Source organism: Microtus pennsylvanicus, chromosome 2, assembly GCF_037038515.1.
Source record: "Microtus pennsylvanicus isolate mMicPen1 chromosome 2, mMicPen1.hap1, whole genome shotgun sequence".
NCBI lineage: Eukaryota > Metazoa > Chordata > Mammalia > Rodentia > Cricetidae > Microtus > Microtus pennsylvanicus.
This window is the reverse complement of record NC_134580.1, coordinates 41516221-41538237: the sequence shown is the minus strand read 5'-3', so window position 1 is coordinate 41538237 and position 22017 is coordinate 41516221. Positions and strand designations below refer to the sequence as shown.

At 40.5% G+C, this 22017-nt stretch overlaps 1 protein-coding gene across 3 annotated transcripts in view; it reads right to left on the bottom strand.

Annotated features, from left to right (window-relative positions):
- The window catches only part of Adcy8 (adenylate cyclase 8), a 202269-nt gene that overhangs the window by 69804 nt on the left and 110448 nt on the right, over positions 1-22017 (bottom strand). For 2 of the 3 annotated variants that reach the window (XM_075960905.1, XM_075960906.1), the window contains exons 6-8: positions 21486-21644; positions 17921-18191; positions 760-957 (exon numbers count right to left, since the gene is read on the bottom strand). In XM_075960905.1, coding sequence (XP_075817020.1) covers positions 760-957; positions 17921-18191; positions 21486-21644 — 628 coding nt within the window. The remainder of the gene's footprint in view (positions 1-759; positions 958-17920; positions 18192-21485; positions 21645-22017) is intronic. The other variant, XM_075960907.1, reaches the window with a different exon arrangement.

Here is a 22017-nt window from a genome sequence, read left to right as displayed (position 1 = left end):
CCCTGATTTCCTTGCCGTGATGTACTGTCTTCCAAACTGTGAGTCAAAAGACATCTTTTCTTCCTTTAGTATTTTGTCAGTTCTTAAAATTATAATAACAAACAAGTAACCAAGGCAACTCATGATTGAGACATGTATGGTACCCTTCTTTTACAGAAAGGACTACATGCTCAGTGAAGTCACTCTACTTGTCAAAGGTCACATAGAAAAGAAGAAGCAAGGGAGGAATTCAGCCTGACTCAGAATCCACAGTATATCACCAAATTGGGGTTGGAGATGGACTCTGATCCAGCAAACAATTGGAAAACTGGCTAACACCTTAAGATCTAAGAGATATAGGGTTCACTGCTGACATTTACATTAGCGTTTGAGAGTCCACATACATTAGGCTATCAGGGTTACAGTGAAATGGATGCATCCCAGAGTGGACACAAAGGCTTAGCTACTTGTCTTCATAGTCTCAAAATGGAAAAAACTCTTCTGATGTTTAATGAGTCAAGGCTTCCCTCTTCATTAGGCATCTTTCTCTTAAAGCTCAGAGATGAGGATCTCTTTGTCTACCGATCATCTCCTTTCATGGCCTTCCGTCCACTCATTGTTTCCAAAGAGAGTAAGAGAAAACAGTACTGAATCGAATCAATCAAATCAAACCAAACAGGCAAGAAACGGAAAGCAAGACCACAGCCCTTGCGCACTCTGATCCCACAAACATGGACAAGAATTTACTTGAGAAAAAGCCGCCGTGGAGACTCAGTCTACCTTGTGCTCCAGGCTGGAGTCTTTAAACATCAGTGAGAATGGCTTGATATGCTCTCTTCTCAGCTTATCGCCACTCCGCAAGTCGATGGTATGCTCTATTCTCTTGTTAATTTCCTCAGGCCCAGACTGGACATGCAAAGCTTGTGCGAGATGGTTTGGAAGCAGATTTATTGAATTTCTTGTTAGGGCAGCCAGAGTCTAGAGGGAAAGCACATGCAAACACAATAAACCTGCTAGTCCCCTTCGGATCCAAAAAGAAATGCAATGTTTTTTTTAGATCATGTTGCATCGCACACAGTCACGGCATTCCATGCAGTTGTATTCAGTGGCGCCTACAACACTTGGTCAGTTAGCATTTGATTCAGAGAAACACAACCTGGCAAAGTATCACGTGGAGAGGAACACTCTCTTTCCTCCGTGTAGGTTCACTGAATTCCTTTGGTTGAGGCATTTAGGCAGCTGTTGCCCGAGAATTGTGAGTCACCGCTCTTTCTCTAACTAAGCATATCTCAGGTACGAGAGAAAGAGAACCAAAGAAATAGCAGGAAGTCTGTGTGTCCGAAAAGCCCACCAAAATGAGCTCCCCCCACTGAATAGATTCCACGTTTGGATGAGGTCTTTCATTTAACGGTGATGAGAAGACTCAGGGTGCCTTGTGGCTTGCCTTTGTTATTTAAGCATCCCACAAACACAGACACTCAGATGTGCCAGGCTCTGCTTCTCAAACTTGACAAATATTAATAAGGTTTATTTTTTTTTACACATAGAATGTTTTCTTCCAACACAAACCATTATATATCTATATTTTTATATAGATATATGTATAATATTCTTTAGGCAAAAGTGCAAGCAATTCCAGCATCTCACTGTTTCCCAGGATTACACAGCGTCAGGTGGAAGAAGGTGTACCACCATGGCTGGTAAACGGACATGGGGACATGGATGCAGAGATTGCATTGGCTCATGAGGACATAGCAGAGACCTTGTCTCCTGGCGATTCAACAGCCACTGATAAGAATCAGCTGGCTGACTCAAGCCAAATGCAATACTCAACTTACAGCTCCAATTTCAGATAGCTTATTAAAGAAAACTAAAAATTAAATCAAACAAACCATAAGTTGGCCTAAAGGAATAGAGGAGCAGAGGAGCCCAGTCCCCCACCAGGGATTTTCCCGAGTAGAAGCAGAGGCTGTGGTGAATCTGTGAGGAAGTACACACTCCCCACTTTGGTATAGACTCGCAGCCTCTGCTTTCCTCTACCAGCCTCTTAGTTTCGCTATGCGTAGAACACAGGCTAGACCGGCTAAGTTACAGAATCATCCCAGGAAAGCACATGAGGGTGATGAAGCATTTTAAGATCATTTGGCCCCAATCTTTCATGTGTCTACAGCCTTGGAGAGACTTGTTCAAGAGCTACAACTTTCTCAAAGCTGATATGAACCCACTGACTTCGGAGTCCAAACAGAGTCATGGGCTCTAACCTCTTTGAAATCATTTAGTCCATTGATAATGATTCTTCCTATAGCATTGTTAGGAATAGTCAATGTCATATAAATTTGATATCTCTAAAGAACTCTATGGTAAATCTTCATCAGAGGTAGAATTGACTAAAACCCCCTTCTTCAGTCCCAGGATAATGGGTGGAGTAAAACGTTTCAACATGGCTAATCAAAATATACCCTCACTCCACTGACATAATTGATTTCAGCACCAAGTACCTAGGAAATTACTACAGAGAAAAGGACAGATGTTCAGGGGAGGTAGGCAGGAAAGGGCAAGGGGGAGAGGAGGTCAGGACTTGAAAGAAGGAAGCAGGGGCCAATATTGCAGAAAATTGAGCAGCAGAGTCCACCCCAGGTCAAGACACTAAGAATTGCTGTGGCTATGCGGCTGCAGGAATGGAACTGGTGGTCCCTCGGTAGATCTCCCATTTGTTTCACGGGCAACAACTCTTCCAGTGCAGTTTGGACGCAACTTTTTTTTTTTTCTGTCTTGGAGAGGAGGTGGGAAGGATACTCAGGTTGCCCCTATCTAGGTGTTTATTGTGGCTAAGGGATGCCAGAATGCTTTTCGGAAGTGTTAACAGCTAGAGTTCAACAGCTGCAGTATATACATGCATTTGGAGGGAGACATCTCCATAGCTGCTTATAATTTTAATGTGCGTACAGGTTTCCTTCTTCGAATTAAATCAAGCACATCCATTCTGCTAGTCCATCATAACTGCAGCCCTGAGACTCCCAAATTTCATGGAGCAGGCAAGTTTCAAAACATGTTTTGGGGACATATGTTCTATAGTAGCAGCATTTACCACAAGTGCAGCTTTAAGGCACATGCTCTCAAGGGAAGATCAACATTAAATCAACTCAAGAGGCCAAGCAACAACATTTCATAAAAAGAAGAACTTGGACATTTTTTCCCAACAAAAATGACATAGCCTTGAAATAAAAAACAACCATTGGATCATATTGAATTAATTAGCCGTTAATTGCTTTCTGGTAAGGTTGAGGATCAAACCTAGGGCTTTGCATACATCAGGTCAGTGCTCTATTCTTGAGCTATGTCCCACGTGAACACAAGTTATGGAGTAAGCTGTCTATTCTGCCTTTATTTTTTCTCATGCTGATGTGGACTGATAAAAAATATCACTGGGAACTTATGCTAGTCTGTTAGAGGCCCTGGGAACTGGGCATAAATTTTGTTGGTTGCTGACCAGAGTATTCTTTGGCATTCACTGACCACTTCTGTAAGGCAGGGACCAGTGAAATCTTGCCTGCTCACAGGTCCCCTCCGTGGTCCTGGATACCAGTATGCTTGTTCCCAATGAGAATGAATTTGTTCTCAACTCTCTTTTCATTTATCAGTACCATCCAGGTGTAGTTCCTAGTTGGAAAAGCGATGCTCCCACTAAAATGTTGTTGTGGGGAATCCCAACTGTATTTAAGCTGCATACAGTAAAGAAACAAAATCATCTCAAAAGGTCAAGCAGATTGAAATAAGAAACAGACACCAGCCAGTCATCTACTTTTGTGTGGCTCCCAAAGCACTACAAAGGATACACGACTTTTGAGGTGACTATAGTTTGGGATGTTCTTTGACACCCTACACCAGAAAATAATTGGATTTTGTTCCATGTTCACCTTAGTGGATTGATGCTGACAATCCTGGCAGTCCAGATACTTGTATCTTTACAGCAATTTGTTTGCAAGGAGAATTGGGAAATATAAGACATGAGTCATTTGTCTACATAAAGTCATGCCAGAATGAGCTATTTTAAATAGCACAATACTTTCTATTCTTTTAAAGCCACCTAACATAGAAGAGCTAGGTTGAGATCAGGTCAAAACAGAGTTGGGTTTTGCAAATGATTCCAGTTTTAAATATACACTTTAATATAAGATTGATAAAAATGTATTATTTAACGTTCAGTTGTACTATGTATTCACAGTTTTAGCTGGTGTTTCTAGATATTTATGAGCTCAGGATGAAGTAGGAATATATTTTATGATAATCAGATATTACTGTACCATTATAAATAGATGATGCCATAAATAAATCATGCTGTTCATCTTATCTGGTGCTTTAGATATCATCAGAGAGGCAAAATCAACAGTATCAATGATAGTTATTGCTTGAGTTGAACTCTCACTTCAAACTTTCATTGTAAAACAGATGCGGTAGTTCCCAGAATTGTCCTTGTTGGTCTGCATACACTCTTCAGGCATTTCTGAAATAACTCTCTCTTCCACAGAGCTTAAGACATACCAAAGCTCATATGTGGATTACAGATCTTCTGTAGGCAAGATTGTGAAGACAGGGTCTTGCTTGAGAGTGTGGGAGTGGTGGAAATACCATGACAGGGTCTAAGGAGCTTTTGTTAGCTGTATTTGAGTGGGGGTGGGATGCTCATTGTTTGCTTTGTGACATAAAAACTTGAGATGCTTCTTCTTTTCCTTTGAACCCACTGAATCCCTTACTCCTTTCAGGTCCTGCCACTTCCCAGATGGCCGTAACACTATTTGGCCTTGGTTCCTAGTACTAGATTTAAGGCAGAAAGTACACCTGGGAGACCCATCTATTTTCCATTGTGAAAAAGGGAGTAGGAAAGAATGTAACAGCTGGAAGATGGGGGGAAGAGCTATGAAATGTCATAGTTATTGTCACTCAAATTCACAGAAGCTGGGATATATGTACAGTGTCCATCAACAACCAGGTGTGGATGAAAGAGGTGTTCAAGGGAACCCCACTCTCCATTGCTGAACTCTTTGCTACTGATTTAGAAGAGAAGTCATTGCCCTCAGTTATGCCCACTGGTGACCCAAACAGACCTCCATGTGTAGTTATAATCCTACAGTTACACACATAATACAAGTTAATCTAAGTAGATCACACAACAAAACCAAAAAGTTACAAATCTGGGACCCAGACTGGCAGGAAGGAGGGGAAATTGGCAGAAACATAAAGGAGACACAGAGTGATGAGGCAAGAGAGTAAATCTAGGCACATCCTTCGCAGCATTGCTGCCGGTTCTTCAAGTCAACTCACGCAGTCTCAGGACCAAAGCCTTCCACTTCACTCTTTCCCACCATGTTCCAAGAAGCACACATACACACACACACAAATAACAGGGTTCTGCATGATACTGTGGTTCTGTAGACCAGTTGGCCAGGAAATAAGAACCTAATATTTGCTTCCTTTTGCATCTCTCTCTAGCTACATTGAGGCAGGAGATTTGGTCTTTTTGTATTGACAGTTACCCGTGACAATGCCTCATATTTTATAGTTGCTCAGTACATGTTTGTTCAAAAAGCTATGTACTTAGATCTCCTAATATATATGAGTGAGGTAGAAGCATGCATGAGATAAGTAGACACAAGACTTTAGGCTTCTGCCCTGATCAGTCCCGAGCGCACACATGTTCTTCATCTTCTTTCAAAATGAAATCAGACATAGTCACCTTCTGGGAGTGTATTCTGAGCATACATTGTCCTTAGCAGAGAACTTGTTTCTTGAGCATGTGTGTGCTTGTTCATTAGTCTCTGATCTCCTTGAAATAAGGCACAGTGCCCATGTATGACCAAGTTTCTATCACTTGATGTGTTTGCTAGGTTTTTAATAAGTATGCATTGAATGAACAACAGAGTGGATGGATGTAAGGGTGTCTATGTCAAGATTACCTCTAGGGAAGTGTCACTGGTCTTTATTATTAAGTGCCCTGTTATCATATCTCATTTTCCTCCAACGTAACTCTAAATTTAGAAAGATCCTCTGTACCAAGCCTTTCTAAATAAAAATAATATTTTCTGAGCTTTGTTTCTGGTTTTTGGCCACCAGATCATCATGAAATAAATGACACTACCACCATGACAGCTGACATTACAGTGAAGAGCAAAAACCTTTAAATTTTAAAGCATAAAAGCATCCCTGTGGTGCCTCTCAGTATGAGATCTCCTTTGCATTCTGGGACTTCAGAGACTGCCTTTCAGACTACATCTCCCAGTGCTATTAGAGAAGTCCAAAAGTGATAACTTTGAGTCTTTTCTGGAACCGAGCCCTGACAAACTTCAGCTCAAGCATGTCCCTTTAGCTGATTTGCTTAAGAAGGTTAAGCGAGGGAAAGGATTCTATAGTTTTTTTGCTCCACTATTAGGTAATTGTGGTATCCTCGATATCCAGTTACAAGTGGGTATGGCTTAGGGACAGCTCACTGCTGATTTGGATAAACCTATAGAGGATAACACAGTCAGCAAACCAGGACTTCACCAAAACTTCTCCCACTTGACCTGAAGACTGTCAGTTCTCAAAGTCTGCTTATTTCCAGTTCCAGACGAGTCTGCACTGAGAAGTAGGATGATCAAAGTCTGGTTTAGCTGGTTTTTGGACCACCCTGCCATCACCTTTGGGGCATATCTTATGCCTGGCCTTGAGCATCTGTCATTCCATTTGCTTGTTGTCCAAAGTGCTTGGTCTGTGGAAAAGAAAACCTTTCAAGTTCTTATGTATTGTCCTTGGTCCTAAAGAATGCAAGAATAATATTTGGACTGGATAAGAACATCCCATGTACATACAGTAATACAATTCATTTTCTATATCATTTGTTAAAATACAAATTCAATCATAAGAGGAGGCTTTTCCTTTACAAAAGTTTAATTTGTCTTTTTGGTGGGTGATAATCATATAGTAAAAGGGCACACAGTGGTGTTATACCATATACATATGGTAGGAAAGTGAATCATACTAATTTGCATATTCACTTCCTTAAATAATTACCATTTTTCTTTTTAAGAAAGCTCTTGGGATAGTTTTAACACTCTGGATTTGAGAGTTCAGGGAGAATGTTGCCCTGTTTGGAAAAGACAGAATTATGTTTTCCCCAAATCTAGGGATGAGAAGCACAGATTTCTTCAAATGTGAGTTGATTTTTTTTTTAAAGAAGGCACAGAGTAGCATTTAGATAATCATCAACTTGGGTGACATTTCCTAAAATATCCACATAAAGTCTCCAAAACATGAATGTAGTATTGTCCCCTTTTATGGGAATGAGATCTATAGGAATTCGAACCAGTCCCTACAAGCAAGGCTCAATAGTCAATGACACAATTTTCCTTGTTTTCATGAAGAGAAAATGAAGTATCACATCCAAATAATGTGTTTATGCATTTTAAAGGTAAGAATCTGATTTACTTTCTCATAGTACTTACAGCAGTAAGATTTGCTCTCCACACAAAGCTAAAGCAATGTCTAATGAGGTCTTCTTGTGGGAGGAAGTCCCAGTATTCTGGTCCAGAAGAGCCTTTATGTAATTCATATGGTCTTATAGCTTATACGCCAGGAAATGAAATAACTAGGGTCTGAATGTCCCCTCTATTTTCTGAATTAAGAGTCCAGAATTTTCTCAGAAGCCTATCAGAGGATTCTACTTCTGTCTGTAGCTAGTTTCCAATGTCCAGAGACGTGTGAATGATGTCAGTTCTGGGTGCAGGCAATCTGGGCCACTGATAAATCTCACCTTAGGGAAGAATTCAGAGTTTCCAGATATGGTCTGAATGATGATGTGATGGGGACAGAAAGTTCTTTGCAACCAAAAGTCTTTGGTTGTCCTTTGTCATCTTCTGTGTTGCAATTTCAAGCTCTCTCAGATGAAGAAAATAACACATGAGCAGCAAGGCATCCCTACTGTTGGCTGATCATGCAGGAGGTGTTTACTAATTTTGTACTAATTTGCATCTTATGAGCTTACTCATGACCTTTAGCTAGTATGATTGAATGGCACCATTAAAACAGCTTTTGTATTTGGGGACTTAAACCCAGGAACATTTAAGAAAAAACTCCGTGTCTTTTCCTTATGTGCTCTAGGTGGTGCCCAATGCCTCACCCTTGCTGTTCAGCTCATATTATTGGATCACGGTTTGGGGAGCGGGGATACTGGTCTTCATTTTTTATTTGCGATGGGATATGCACAGTTTGTCAGCTGTGGCTGAGCCTTCACCAAAAACCAAAATTTCAGATGTCTGGGTAGAAGTTTCAGAACAGTAGACAGAGTCCAAAAAGCAAACCTTCAGCATCTGAGCCCTAGTTTCCAATCCCTTGTCCAGTTACCCCAGCAATCACAATTATGAACAAATGTCTTCTTACATTGATCCTCTCCTGTCTGAGAAGCTTGCCTAGATTGCGGATTCTGTCACTCAAATGGGGAAATGTGATTGCATTTGAGTTGTTTCACCCTGGGCTATTTTTTAACAAAACGAGGTAGCTGTGAAACTTCTGCTGGTTTCTTGAAACAACATGGTACATCCATTTACAGGTGACCAATTTGAAGCCACCCAATGGGAAATGCAATTGCTAATGGAAATTTCAGTCTTAAAATAGTGTGTCCACGGTAATGCATTCAAGAGATATGCCAGCCCCAGTCCTGGCTTCATGTCAGGTTAGGGGAGAATAAAGGTAGGGACAGGGTCAGACTTAGGGAGGCAAAGGGACCCCTGACAACTGAGAGTGGGAGAGAGAGGAGTGGGCACATAATGGTTTGTTTATGGGACACAGGCAAGTGTGAACCCAAGTGACCCTACCACTGAAATCAGTGGGCCAAGATGTCCGGCTGTGGCTGGAGAGGTGACCACTATCCAATGGACAAAATGATCTTGTGTCCACAGCTTGGAAATTTTCACCCCCGGAAGTGAATGTGGAATACAGACAGGACCCAATTTACTCAATTTTTCCCACTCCAATATAAAAGGCGTTGATTTTTGAAAAATATCAATACTATGAGAAAATGCAGTTTAGGTCAATGTGCCCGCATGTACATGTTTATATGTGTATGTGTTTTTTTTAATAGAAATTGGGGAGGGGGAGTTTAAAAGTTCCCTAAACTTTAATCTCCTTCAAGAAGAGAAGTTTTGTTTGAGTTACTGATAAAGGATTCATGTTTGGTGTTTTATGCCTACTAGAATAATTTGTTCAGGTACAATTATATAATATGCTAATCAAATGTAGTTATCAATGTTTTATTTCTTACTTTTTTATGTGCATATATACGCATGTGTGTGAGTAGCATATATTGGAATGCCCATGGAGGCCGGATCTTCTGGAGCTTGAGGTACAGAGTTTGAAACAGGACAAAATGGAGATGAGAAGAAACTACCTCCTAGGTTGAAAGTGTTTGGGACTTTGGCTGTGTCTTCTTCCTCTCACTGTAGCGTTCTTAGTACATACTTCCCATGAGAACTGTCTGATCAGTCCAGCTTCTCTTGGTTGCTATTGCTATCCTCAGTGCTTGTTCCTGAGCTGATCTCTCTCTTTTTTTATTATTATTGCTTTTAATTTTTCATTGGTTATTTTATTTCACATATGAGCAAGGATGGTGAGTTTATTTTTATTTTCCAGTTTTGCAGAGTCATTTACAAACCCACACATACATTGATAAGGATTAAATTTTATTATTGGTTGATATAAAATAAATAGAATTCAAATATATAGCATTTAATAAGAAATGAAGGAGAAAAATTATTATATAAAATGAAAGCATAAACAAAATCCAGATATAATTCACCAATCTCATCTACTTTCCTGAGGTAAGCCACTGAAATTTCATATTGAGGCCAACTCAACTCAGAATAAGCATGCATTGAACAGCCACCATGAGGCTGTACATGTTAACAAGAAAAAAATCCAGTATCTGTGCTTGGGTGGAATTAGATTACCCCAGGGCAACGAGACATTTCGATGTTGCAGAGCAGTGGTATTGGTAAGAGATGGCAACTGGGACATACCACTGAAGAACTGGGGGAAAGATCATTAGCAACCAGTGCAATTTTGTTTGCAAAGAAAAAGTATCTAATAGAAACAAATTTTATTGTGTCAAAATACTAGAAGCTGTCCCTTATGATGTAAGCTTGGAATCAATTGGATGTAGCTTAATGAAAAAAATTTATAATGGACAGGGTCATCCTAGGCATTGGAAAAGTAGGTGCTGGGACCAATATAAAGCAAATGCCACTTTTCTAGCCCCAAATTTGGAAATTTAGGAAGTGAAAAATTCAGGTATTTGCTGTTTTTCTTCAGATATATTTCCATATGCTTAAAACATTATACTCGGAAACCTCATCTACTTAGGAGATTGAAGCAAGAAGATCACAGCTTCAAGGCCAGCGTGGATTATAGAGTGAACTTAAGGCTGACAGGACCAACTTAGTGTGACCTATCTCATAAAAAAAAAAGAAGAAGAAGAAGAACGGGAAGCTGAGGATGTAACTCAGTGGTGGAGCGTTTGCAGGCTCTGGTTTCCATCAAAGAAAACGAAAACAAACAGATTCCACCATATGATCAGCACTGATTCCTATTTGTCAGGCCACAGTTTGTGACATGCAAATACTAAGTCATCCTTGATGAAAGAAGAGTCCTTTTGACTTGCTTTAAAAAGTTCCCATCAGTAATGCCTATAAAGTAACCGCAGGGTATATGTTTTCCATTTGACAGCTTAAATAAAGGTTTCTAGTTCTGCCATTCTGTTTGAGCCACATCAATATATCTAACGTCATCTCTTTTGCTTACATCTACCCCAGAACTTCGGGGGAAGGAAGGGTAATTAGTCAAAGTTAATGGGTCCAATTGCTTTTTTAATCTACTAAGCACTCAATGAAAGCCTTCAAACCAGCTTGCTTTTCTGAACAGGGTGAAAAGCCAGATCCTCTAATGACTCCCTGACTGAACTCAGCAGCCGTCTTCAGAGTCAAGTTTAAGGTAATCTGGGGTTATCCCAGGAAAAGCCAGCTTACTGAAAAAGTATAGATTTAACTACAGGGAATTTCCTGAAGTCTTCCATGTTCTCAGCACCAGCCCAATAGATGTCTCATCCAGGTAACATCAAAACCCAATCTAACATTAAAATCATTAAAAACAAATAGTCCGTGGAGAAAGATTTGCCTTCAATTTTCTGCATGATGAGATTAATGATGAACAGATTGATGATGAGCAGAAACAGTAGACCCCGGGAAAGCATCTTCCCTTTTAATATCAGTGTCCAACATTTTGAGTGTTTTCAGTGGAAATAATTTGAGGCTAATTTCTGTGCAGGGAAAGGGAATCCCGTGCTTTGGTTTGAAGCAATGGAAAGCCAGGCTAAGAGGGCAGATTTGCTTTTCTCTCCCTCGCTGCCATGATTTCTTGTTCCTGGCTTACTTCCTCCTGTAGTTCAAACATCACTTCCTTGGAAGGTTTTTTCTGATTGCCTCAGATCAGTCTCCCGTTCTTTACTACAGTGCCCTATAATCAGAGCAATGCTCACACTGAGCCTGGTGTCCAAGAGAATCAGCCCTTAGCCATTTGGGCAGCCGTCTCCATTTCTCTGTGCTCACTCTAGCACCTCACCTAGCCAAGGGCAGTTACTCAATGGGTAGTTGATGAATGCATGAATGAGTGAGCGTCTTGGTGGGAGAGACTTGCTCTTCTTGAACGTGATAGCTAAAATGTGTTTGAACATAGCATGTTCCTGTCTTGTGGGCAAGTATTTGTACAGAAAAGGGCCTGATGCTTAGTTTGTGGGTTAGTATTAAGGAGTAGAAACAAGGAAAGGATTAAATCCTAGGGATGCTACCTGAGAAGAACACAGTGATCATGCTAAACAAGAACATTGAAAGTAGACAAAGTATAACTGCATTTGGGACAATAATTAGGTGCTTATCTCCACGTAATCAAAATTCAAGGTATACATAATGCTAATATAACATGGTTTCAAACTCTGGCCGTGAAATATTTTTTCCTTCAAATTCTTTTACATTGTTTTACGATTACAGTTTAAAGATGACCCTTATTCTATCCCTTGATGACTGTGAATAGCAGGTGTCCTCGTCACTTCCTAAAGAGTCATGGACTCCTTGAGTTTGGAAGGGAGGATTCTGAAGTAGTCATAGCTCACACAATACAGCCCCAGACCCTGGCATGTGCCTGTGGTGACCAGAGCAATGGACTTGACTGCTGGTTTAGCCGTTTCAGCTCTGCCATTGTACACCTGCATGTGTTGAGGTGTGGAGAGAAGTGTGGCTACCCAAAGTGCCTTAGCAACTTGGTAGGTGGAGAAATCAGGGCAATCCCTTCATTCTACTGAGTTTCCATTTAGGCTCTATTCATCAAGAGTCATTTTCTGGCCACATTTTGGGACCCGCAGAGATTTATCTGAAGATCACCAAGTTCACCGCTGCTAGGACCAGTTTGTCATGAGAAACTGCATGACCAGCAGCCTGCAGGAAGACTTTTATCAGGGAAGCTATTGGATGAGAATTCTTCCTGTTCTTCCAAAAGATTTAGAAAATGGACCTTAAGAAAATTCCCAGTGGGGCCTGCACAAATCACAGCACTTTGGGGACGATCCTGTCTCATCCCTGCCAGCCCAGCCAGTACCTCTCTCAGCATTTCATTTTCTTTTGGTCTCGACATCACCCAGTCCAACTGGAACTACATTGAAATGGTTGATTGAAGATTTTGTTACTAGGCAGATAGTCAAGTGATGAACAGCTAGCTACTTAGGTAATGGAGAAGGTTACATCTGGTCAATTCCTAGGGCTATGGCATAAAGTATTCTAAATAGCTTTTCAGAGCCAGTGACCTATTTGTCTCAGAATACACACACACACACACACACACACACACACACACACACACACACACACAGAGTTTAGAGTATTGACTGACTTGATAAACAATGTAGACAGTGAAAACTCTGAATAGACCGAGGAGGAGGAATTGGGGTCCGATGGAAAACACATGGTTTTGGGGGTCATACCTAGCTTCATTCTAAATCCAGCTCTGGCTTCTGGTTCATAGTCTTCAGGAAGTTAATTGGGGTTTCACAACGACAAATGCTTTTTGTGTGTGTTTAAGTCTAGTGTCAAATCTGTGGTTGTGTAAAGCTGCTTTGAGATTTAACTATGCTAGTGACCTGTGGATATTTACTATAACTGATTTTTTGGGGGAGTCTCTATGTAGCCCTCACTGTCCTAGAACTCACTCTGTAGCTCAGACTGCCTTCTAACTCAGAGATCTACTTGCCTCTGTCTACATACATGGAAAGCATGTAGCACAAAGGTCCATTTACCTATAATCTAAACAGTGGCACTTTTCTCTTTATGTCTGTTGTATGGATTAAAAAAATCAATTTCTACTTAGTGTCACCATTATGTACACATTTGACTTCAAGTTAAAAATGTCAGTCTGTTGGGTAGAAGTGATTAAGGTGTATTTTTAGAAGTACCAATAGTAGGATTTTTGTTGCTGTTTTTTATTTTCTCTAAGTAAGTCTTTTGAAAAGCCTGAGGAATCATAGACTATTATATGGAATCTCAGGCCATCCTGCATGTAAAATGGATGGATGGTATGAAGGTGACCTTTCTACACTGATTGGAGACAGATCTAAGACTCCAAAGAGGAGCTCCTAAAAGCATAACTCCATATTTCCTGGTCTTTTACTTGCTATAAAAATTCAATTAAAGCTATTAATATTCTTCACAAAAATTTTTAACAGCAATGTAAAAGGTCCACCCTTGTTATCTTATAAATTTTGAGCTTTACATACATTTTGTCCAAGTCCAACCCCTTCCATCCATTAACCAGAAGGCAATCTTAGCGTTCTCTTAAAGGTCTAAATCAGATCACCCCACTGCTCTGCTTAAAACTCCACATCACCCCCTGGGAATAAAACACAGTCTGCACAAGCTTGAGAGACAAACCTTTCATCTGTCCGGTTTTCTCCTGGAGTCTATCCCTCCGCTGCTCACCACGCGTTAGCCATGAAGGCTTTCTGTAAGCTACAAAGTGTTCCTTTCCTCAGAGATTTTGTGCTGTTTCTCCCGGAAAATACTTCTATCCTGGTGATTTGTATTGAGAGTCCTTGTAGCACTCGGATGGAATCTTCAGGAAGGACCTCTTTGAAAATCCCCCTGCAGAGGGTATATTTACTTCCTAATCATCACATACCTTTATTTCTTAAATACCACTCACAGCTTTTGGTAAATCTATGCATCTCCCAGTCCACTGAAATATACAATCCTGGAAGACAAAGACCAAGCCTATGTTTTCACTACTAGATTCTAGTAGTGAATCTAGACATTTGACCCGCTAAGTCACGGTAATTATGGGATCTCAAGCCTCGGCAGGGATTTCCTTGTCCCCAGATTTGTGCATATTCTTTAAAAATACTCAGTGTGTTTTGGTCCATTAGCTTCTACTTCTGCAATCTAGCAGTCCAGTTGTCTTTTTGTTTTCTTACTTTCCTACACTTAGGAACCCAGGGCTTGGTGGTGGTGGAATCCAGTGATGATTGAGCCAACGCCCAGGAAGACCAGGCTTTAAGACCCTGGGCAGAATACTTGCACGTATGTGGATTCAGGGTGCAGAACATTGGTTCTCAGAAGATTAAAATGTATGTTAGCACCCAGCCAGGCTCAAATAATCAATTTTAATGAATGTGGATAGACAGATAGGAGTAGAAAACATGCCCAGCATCAAAATGAAGCACACGGGGACTTGGAAACTCACCAGTTGGTGAGGGATCAATCTTAGTAATTTCATTCGTTCCTCTCAGCCACTGGTAGATCACTAAAATTAAAAGGAAGGAGGGAGGAGGGCAAGAATTGGAGTTCTGAGAAGCCTGGGCTCCTCTCTAATCAACTATGACACTGGCTTTTGACTTTCCTTCTCATCAGCTCTGTATCTTGCCAGTGATGTTTTTCAGTCCAATTCCAATGGGCGGCTCTGACTTTTCACATTATTGGAACAGCTGGTTATCTTTGGTTTGCTGATGGTCCCTCACTTGAGAATGCTGAACTTCTGAGTCTCTACAATATGGTGCCCCCAGATGGCTCCTGATTGCTTTGCTGCGTTAGCTGCCTCCTCGTGGGAATTCTAACAGTATTCCTCAAGGTCTGCTTTTCTCACTTCCCAACTTTCCCTCCTTCACTATCCATGGTTACCATTTCATTCGTCTACTGAAACGATTAATCACACCATGTGATTTATCAGATATTATCTTACCAAATAACGGTGAGAAAAACAGATGTAATTCTTATTTTCCTGAAATATACGAAACACTTACTGACTTTATCTCTAAAACATTTTTAACTCTTTCTTTCTTTCTTTCTTTCTTTCTTTCTTTCTTTCTTTCTTTCTTTCTTTCTTCCTTTCTCCCCATAGTTGGCATTGCAATAGATGTTGAATTAACCCCCATTGAATGGATATGTGAGGATTTAGCAACATGAACACCTGCTGTATACAGAAACACGGAATTTGACATAGTTATATAATCTTATTATAAATAGTCCTAACCACACATTGTGAATCAATAAAAGTCAAAACATCTGGCCAATTTGGCTGGAAAATTCCCAACAAAACCTAAGTATGGTTTATCTATATTTTGCAAACACTAGATTGCCTGGGTCTTGTGGAACTGATTGAGTATTTTGGCATGGTGTAGACTCAGCCAGACAATCTTGATCTCTTCCAGTGACACATTAAGTCTCCGAATTGAGCATATGGCTCACTGATTTCTAGAGTTAAGTGTAAGTATAAACTCTGAATGGTTGTGATAATTTTAATCGGTTCAATAGTTTCCAACATGTCATTAGTGACTCGTGCTTATTCAGAGATCAGTACCCATTTCCTGGCTCTTTAGTATTAAGACGTCAACATAAATTGAAATTATTCCCACAGAAGATGGGTCGCATAAGTTTTATCTAAGCAAAACCAAGGCATTGTGCAAAATCTACAAAATACAAATATATTGGCTACTTTGATATCTTCTATAGTAACCATTTGATATCATCCAAATTAGAAAATTAGAAAGAAAGGTTTCAATTCCTCATAAAAATTTTCCCAGGTCAGTCAGCCATGAAATGAAAACACACATCTCCATTTCTCCCTTCTTGGTTCTCAGTTATTAGCAGCAAGGGCAGAAGCAAAGTGATATTAGAACAATGAGGAACTATTCCAACTCTCCACAACTAGCTTGAATGTAGTTCACCAAACGGAAAGATAAAAATCAAAACAAGTAGGAAAGAAAATTTAATATGAAATTACCAAGGCAAGTCAAGGTAAGGATGCAGATACACCCTTCTCTATAAAAAGCAGCACCTGGGCTCCAGCTCACAATAGGCAGAGGAAACAGAAGGCCGTGCATACACTCCAAAAGGTTTATGTACCATTCTTTAACTTATAGAAGATTGTAACATGCATGTCAATTTAGGGGTGAAAAGTAGTAGGCACTGGAATCTTGATGAACTGTGTAGGCATAATATTATTTTGTGGGTAAATTAAATACTCATAAGAGAATAGTAAATGCCTAAGGGTAAACATTGCAAGGCTTGCTGGGTCAGTTCAGTCTTCTGTTTTTCTTGGTAGAATCTGGCACATGCATTGTTTCATAACTCCTTCCCACAAAACTGGAAGGGAATTAAAGTTAACCTGGCCTCAGAGTGCCCCACTTTTCTCCAAGAAAGAGCAAAGCCTTTCAGCATTTAACCTGTTCCATTTAAAGTGGCTTTCACAGACACGTGTCTCCAATCTAGGGGCTACTGAGAAATGTTCAGGTCTTCGGGTGTAAAAGATAGATCACCATGGACCATGGTGGTGTGCGACTTTAATCCCAACGCTCAGGAGGTAGAGATAGGCAGATCTCTGTGAGTTGGAGGCCAGCCTGGTCTACACAGCAAGATCCAGGCCAGCTGAGGCTACACAGTGAAATTCTGTCAAAAAAAACAAAACAACTAAAAATAGAAACCACCCTTTAATATCTTTATAAAACCCGAATACTGTTGGTTTGTTCTACACAACACTCTCAACTTTTGTTTGACTTTGGAACGTGTTCGAAACAGATAAATCCTGAACACAGGGTTTTCCCACTTGCTTCTAACATTCTGGTAGAGTTGGACCATTTCACATAACTTTTAGTGCAAGTGCTTTGTATCGACGATAAAGGAAAAGTGCTCATCAGATATTCTGAGTGGGAGCTCCAGGCTTGACTTGTGCTCTCCATCTGGGGTCTGAGCCTGGTCAAACCTCATCTCTGCGGTAGCTCTCGGAGCTGAATTAATGTGATACAGATACCTGAATAAATAATTTTAAAAAGTAATTCTGATTATTAATGATTTGTTCCCTTTGTATTGTTTCTGTAACTGTTTCCTTCATATAAGAAGCAAATTCATGCTATGGAAAACTAGAATCACAGCAGTGGTTTTAAAACTGCATGTTTCTCTAGAGCACCCCCAGCCCCAGCACCATCCAGTGTTGCCCCTTTTATTTCCCCATCAAGGCAACCTTCCTGATTTTGAATCTCAGAGGAAGACTCAGGACTACCGATTAAAGGAGGTCATTCTCATATGCTTAATCATTTTTAATGACATTGGACTTTTTCTGATATGAGCCTTTTTTGGGGGTAGATACAGGGCATTTTATTTATAGCATAAAAAAGTAAGAGGGTGTCAGGAATGTGGTGTTTCTGCCCTTTCCCCAAACTGCACACATAGGTTAATCTTGTCCTGAGGAAATTTGTTTGATCATTTTCAATTACGGTGCTCAGTAGAGAAAAGGTTAAAGATGGATTGCTTTTGTCTGAGGCTATTGGTGGGAGATGCACTCAGGCAGGGACTTGTTGCTAAGAGAAGAAGGAAGAAGGACTTACATTCTGTTTGCCCACGATGTTGTCGAAAGGCAGTTCTGGGCTCCAGGATCCTTCTGGGAAGGCTGCCCCACTGTTCCTCCTGTCTGAGGAGCTCACCGACTCCTTGACTATGTCTTCAGGCAATGATAGCAAGCTCTCCTCAGGCTGTTTAATCAAATAGGTCTCTATATTATGCTTCCTCAAGAACTCATTCCTCTCTTTACCGTGGCCCTCTTCCACATTGTAGTCACCGTTGAGGCAATCCAGGGTGGCTTTGGAAATGTGAATTCTCCTGTGTGTACAGAGAAGGGATCATTATAATAGCTCATGCTGCCCAGTTAGGGCTGGGCATAGGACACTGCTACAAGACATTCTCAAGGACAAATTTATCCCCCTCAGAAACGTTGGGAAAAGCAAAAACAAAACTAGAAATCCTTCATCTAAGGACACCATAACCTCACACAAATGGCTCTGATGGATATCCGGGCAGAGTGAAGAGTCTCTTTTGGCTTTTCCTATTACTGTCCACACTCTCTTTCTTTCAATGGTGTTGGCTATCCTGGAAAAGTAAATGATGCAGATGTTCTTGAATTTCGATTAAAGTTAAATCATCTTAGACCATGGCCTCCTCACTGTCTCAGAGTTTGCCCAATCACTTCACATGGTACATATCTGTACCTTATTTCTCCAACCCGTTTACGTGGTGCAGTTTTGTATGTCTACAGGGATACATGAATTATCCCTTTTAGAAAATCACTGGAAGATGTGATTTTCCCCTCTAATATGTATCCAGAGGAGCAGAGAGTAACATGGAATTCACAAGCTGTCGGTGGTCAAGGCTCACTCACAAACTAAGTAATTCACGTAGCTCACAGTCCAAGTTTCTTTCATCTTTTTTTTCAAATGAAACAATATGTGACTTTATTAGGATCAGACACGATTTGTACAAGCCTCAGGCTGTAATTCCTTATCTGGATGGAAGATATTTTCTCTTCTCAAGTTGTCTAAGTCAGGTACTTACTGTGGTGTGTGAAGAATAGTAAAGGAATTATGATCGAGGACTTTGCTTCTTGATTGCTAATTCTAACTCTTCCATTTTCTAGCTAGAAGACTTGGAGGAGAATTGTTTAACTTTTCTCAGTCCATTTGTCACCCATAAACATGGCCAGGGACATAGACCTGCCTCACAATGTCATTGTGAGTCTACAAGGGCTGATTTGTGTAAAGTAGTCAAAACGCTATACAGAACGCTGGAGCAATGAAAACACAGACTTCAAATTATTTAGAATATTCTTAAAAATGCCATTGTGATCTCACTGTGGTATATCCCGTGTCTTCTTAAGGCTCACAGGAGGCAGGCTGACATCTGAATGAGGCCTCTGTCACTGATTCTGCCATTCACAGCACATTGTCAGACACGCCTTCAGTATTGGCCCCCATGCTGCCTCCAGCAATTCAAGCCTTTGTCATTTCTCTCAATTCAGCATGTGATTGCACACTTGCTAAATGTGTCCTCCTTCCAGATTTGACTTAACTGTTTGCTAACCTGACTCCAAGCTCCCCTGAGTGAATGGATGAATATGGTGGATGCATAATGCTTTGCTTGGGTTTTGCGATTCCAGAAGCAATATATTCAAATAAACTATGAAGAGTTCTTTCATTTTTAAGTTTAAGCATTTTAAAGAATGCCTTGTACTTTCAGTACGTCCTCTCCTTCCTCCTCTGGCTAATTAACCTATCTGTCAAATTCCTGCTTTCTGGGAAGAATAGTTCATCGCAGAAACAAACAAAAGCACAGATGATACATTTCTGCCCATTTAGGGGGTATTCTCCACATCTTCCAAGATAATCAAGCAAATGCAAGAAAGCCTGGGTTCTCTTGAGACACATGCTTGATGAATTCAAAATGTTTCCACAGCGTTTTACCTGGAAGCACTGAAGCTCATATTCCACAAATCAGGAGCCCTGAGCTGCTCTCTAAGATCAAGTTAAGATTTAAACACTAAAAGGCACTGCCTTTTTCTCTTAGGGAAAATGAGCTTCCTAGGAGGATTTTGTCAAGTCTGATGGCTGATTTCCTTTTTAAAATAACTATAAGAAATACCAGCTTCTCTCAGCATTTCACCTGGATGTTACATTGTATCAATCTGCACTGTGTTCAGAGGGATGGATCTTTGCCTGTGTTAAGTGAGTGCTATATCTTTAGTGGATAGAGGGATCTTAGCCTCCGTTTCATAGCAATACATCTATCAAGGTTTTGATCACTATACATTGGGATGCCTTTGATAGAAACTAGGGTTCTTATGTTTCCTTTTTGGAAGTCTTCACTGCTACTCTGAGTTTTGAAGGGAGGCATTTTCAGACACGATGGTCCAGTGACTTTGTTTCCTCTAAGGACTTGAATCTGTGCTCAGAGAGTACTCACATGTGATGCCTGCCAGGTAAACCTGACATTTTCTTGTAACATAATCATGATCGTTATGATAGTAAATATAATCCAACAACCTTGTAATGTTTTCCTTACCTCAATACTATCTTTTGCTGTAGGAAGGGAGTTGTTTGTTTTCATGAATTTATTTATACGATTTGATTCCTGCCATAGCCCAGGTAACAGTCATATCCTTCTTACTCCTCCCTTTCTCTCTTTCCTCACTCTGCCTTTGTCTCTTCCCTTTTCTTTTATTATCCCCTTTTATTTTTCTTTCTCCTTCTGTAGATGCTAAGACTGGTCCAGGGACAATGAATGTATTCTGCCCTATTATGGTAGCAGTGTTAGCGGAAGGACCTTTTGTTTCAGGATCTCTCTAGGATCTTTTGACTGAATAATTAACCACTACAACCACAGTTATACAGGCTCCTGAGCGTGGAGGAAGGATTTTATATATGTTGTGCCACTTGACAAAAAACCTCAACAACAACAATCTTTATAATGTGGAGACTGGTTATATCACTGTTACTAAGACCCTTGTTAGAAAGGTGTTTTGCTTAGGTCCCAGCCCAGACACACAGACTTGGAAATTCTGAGGGTGAACCCTAAAGATCTGTGTTACTACTTCAGTTCTGCTGTCTAGGAAACTACTGTGTCCGGAGGTTCAGTACCAACTAGTCTTGCCAACCAGAGCTGGAAGGCAGATGAGTTTTCAAAGAAAGCACTGACAGTTTGGAATGGAGCCTACACTCATGCACACATTGGCGGTCTAGAGGTTTTAATCTTGGCTGCCCATTAGAATTGATTTAAAAACTGAAAATTGATCCTGCAAAGACTCCACTTTAGATGAACCAGCGTCAGGTCTGGTCATGAGTATTCTATCAGGCTGTGAATCTAATATGTAGACAAGTCAAAGAAACAGTGCTTCACAGGGCATGGGCATAAGCAGTTCACCAGCCTCACTGCCTCATCATCTTTGCCATCTCTGAGCAATTTCCTTAGAATTTTCAGGCCAGTACTGTATGCTGCTTTAATATCTGACCTCCTGAATAATGGCTTCCTAGATTCCTAATCTTTGAACTCTGTACACAGAAAACCTGGAATTACAATATTAGACAGTGAAAAAGTTAGGCAACAAAAGGGCTTTGCTCTGCTTACCCAGGGATCCCTCCAGATTCAAGTTTGTTTGCAATGTCCACATCCCAAGACCAGACATCAAACTGCCACTTCCTCAGACCCAACACGCCACATAGCACAGAGCCTGAGTGGATTCCAATTCTCATGTCAACATCATGCTTTGTTCTGGATCTCACATACCTGTTGACAGATGAATGGAGACATGGAGACATACAAATTAGGCCATGATAACCATCACTGGACTGAGGTGGCAGAACCAGAACTGTCTACTCCATAAATTTACCTCTTACTTATTCAAATGCCACTTCTTCCATGAAGCTTTCTGAGGTCCCCAATAACTGGAAAAATTCTATTCTTGTCTGAAAACCCTTAGATTTGAGCCATTTTAATGCTCTTAGTAACCTGCTCCCAAAGCTTATTTTGTAACCTTTGTTTCTAGAAATGACACCAGCACTTTTTGTACCTAACTGTGAATAAAAGAGGTTGATTGTGGGCGCTGTACTTCAGTGCATGTTCTATTCCCAACCAGAAGTGTTCTGGTTTTCTTCTCATC